Raw genomic sequence first — 2,678 nt, forward strand, 5'->3', positions numbered from 1 at the left:
CACGGTACCCAACTACTGATACCTGCTTAAAACCTCCAAAACTTACCTTGTCCTTGCTACATCTAACACACTCAAGTGATTAACCTCATGCACAACATAGGTTCTAAATACCAATCTGAAAAGGAAAACGAAGCTGACCTGAAATTTAAAGAGACCCAAGACCAAACCTTTACTTGCACCAAAGAAAATACTTCTGACACATCTATCACTCCTCTTTTGAAATAATGTTATTCCTGTGATTCCATATTTCGCTAACCACCTCGACCCAAATTGTGTTCCATACACTGTTAACCGTCTCTGAAGCAGGGCTCATCCTAAATTGATCAAAGTTATTCTTCGTCTCAAAGTGTGGCACGACCAGAACCCCAAGCCATCTATAGCATAAACACCAAACTTGCCGAGCAAAACTGCAATCGAAGAACAAATGTGTGCAAGTTTCTTCCTCCTTCCCACATAAACTACACATCAAGCTATCCACCAATACCCCTCTTCTACTCAGATTTACCCTAGTAGCAAGCTTGTTTTCCATCAACCTCCAGGCTATAAGCACTGCAGAGGGCACTGCCTTGCACCTCCACAACTTACAAAAAATCGGCGAAGAGTTCGCCTCAAAATCCTTCCTGACAAGATTGTGGGCAGAATTGACTGAAAAAGTTTGGAAACCTCCCTCCTTCGAAATCCAACTATCCAACTCTCCCGAGGCAACCCGAGCCTTAAGCAGATGCTGACTCAACTGATTCGCCATCGACTTCTCCCACTCAAAAAACGGTCTTCTCCAAGCTAGCTGCCAAACCCAAACTCCGTTCGACCAAAAACCAAGGTCCGTCAGCTTTGCATCTTTGGTAGAACTAATAGAGAACAATCTTGGGAAGGCATTCTTCAAGGGCTCGCCGTTCTGCCAACTGTCCTTCCAGAAATAAATATCCTTCCTGTCACCAACTTTCCACTTGAAACCATCTTCAAAATTTCTACCCAACCCTCCGAAGACCACACCTCTTTCAAATCTTTCCACCAGAGGGAGCACCTCCTACCTTTTCCTTCCTCTCCCAAAATTCTCCACCCTCCGTATTTAGAAAAGATAATGTTCTTCCAAAGGCCGCCCTCGACCGATCCCAGCCTCCAAATCCACTTCCCCAATAAAGCTAGGTTGAACAACTTTAAATCCATAATCCCAAGCCCCCCAAACTCGCGAGGCTTACAAACCAATCTCCAGGAAGCCCACACAATCTTCCTTCCTTCTGCACCCCACCCCTAGAGAAAATTTCTTTGTATCCTAATCAGCTTTCTTGCCACCCCCGAAGGCAGTTTGAATAATGACATAAAGAATAGCGGAATAGAAGAGAGCATGGACTTAATCAAACATATCCTCCTAGCCATCGTCAAACATCTTCCCTTCCACCTGCTTAATCTAGCCTGAACTTTCTCAATCACCAATTTCCAAAAGTCGCCTCGCTTATGACTCCCACCTACTGGCATACCCAAATAAATAAAAGGAGCAACCATCGTATCACAGTTAAGAATAGTTGCGAACTACTGAAGCACTACCTGGTCCAGCCCCCTCCCACCAATCCTACTCTTCGCGAAATTAACCCTTAACCCGGAAGAGAACTCAAAACATTGCAAAATCGCCTTAATGTTAAATACACTTTTGGTATTTGCTTCGTAGAAGAACAAAGTATCATTTGCATATTGTAACATATTTACCTTTACTTTATCTTTTCCAACCTCCAAACTATCAATCGACTTCTTTTCTTCTGCTACCCTTGCCACCCCAGCTAGCCCTTCTGCCACAATGAGGAAGAGAAAAGGAGCAAGTGGGTCACCCTGTCGGAGACCCTTTCAAGGAAAGAACTCCCCAGTTGGACTCCCATTAACAAGGACTGAAACTGAAGCCGACTCTAAACAACCCTTTATCCACCGAATCCAGCGGTCACAGAATCCCAAACTCTTAAGCATATAAAATATGAAATCCCAATTCACCGAGTCATAAGCCTTCTCATAATCGACTTTGAAGAACACGCAACTCTTCCTCTTTCTCTTGTATTCTTCCAGAACCTCATTCGCAACTAGCACACTATCCAATAAACCTCTTCCTTATAGAAAAGCCGACTGTCTATCATCTATAATTTTTCCAATCACCTTTTTCAATTGCAAGGAGAGCGCTTTAGAGATGATCTTGTACAAGCAACCTACTAATGAAATAGGTCTAAATTCCCCTAGCTGTTGAGGATTTTCTACTTTTGGTATCAAACAAAGAAACGACGCATTCGAACCTCTCGACCATTTGCCATAACCTGCGAAATCCTTTACTGTCGCCAGCACGTCCTTCTTTAGGATATCCCAACAAGATTTTATAAAACCATCAGGGTCGCGACTCTTTAAACTATCACACCCCCAAATCGATGCTCTCACCTCTTCTTTTGAAAAATCACTAGTTAGCATCTCATTGTCGGTTTCTGATATGGAATTGAATTCAACCTTATCCAGTCTGACCTGGCAAGCGTCATTCCTAGCGAACTTCTCTTCAAAAAACTCACAAACCTTATTCTTTACCTCCTCCTTATTGTCACACCATGTGCTATTGACAAAAATCTCGTGCAACTGATTCCTTGCCCTCCTCCATTTTACCGAAGAGTGGAAGAACTTTGTATTGAGGTTCCCCTGCTTAATCCAACTCT

The 2,678-nt window shown here is 43.2% G+C and overlaps 1 protein-coding gene across 1 annotated transcript; it reads right to left on the minus strand.

Annotated features, from left to right (window-relative positions):
• Window positions 1-205: 205 nt before the first annotated feature.
• LOC137815870 (uncharacterized) lies at window positions 206-745 on the minus strand. Its single transcript, XM_068618983.2, has one exon. The coding sequence runs from the start codon at window positions 743-745 to the stop codon at window positions 206-208; it is 540 nt and encodes a 179-aa protein (XP_068475084.1).
• Between the last annotated feature and the right edge of the window lie 1,933 nt (window positions 746-2,678).

Source organism: Phaseolus vulgaris, chromosome 10 (genome assembly GCF_051622355.1).
Source record: "Phaseolus vulgaris cultivar YP4 chromosome 10, ASM5162235v1, whole genome shotgun sequence".
Classification (NCBI taxonomy): Eukaryota; Viridiplantae; Streptophyta; class Magnoliopsida; order Fabales; family Fabaceae; genus Phaseolus; species Phaseolus vulgaris.

Coding starts and splice junctions, on each gene's coding strand:
- LOC137815870 (XM_068618983.2), bottom strand. CDS start 745: ATGGCGAATCAGTTGAGTCAGCATCTGCTTAAGGCTCGGGTTGCCTCG.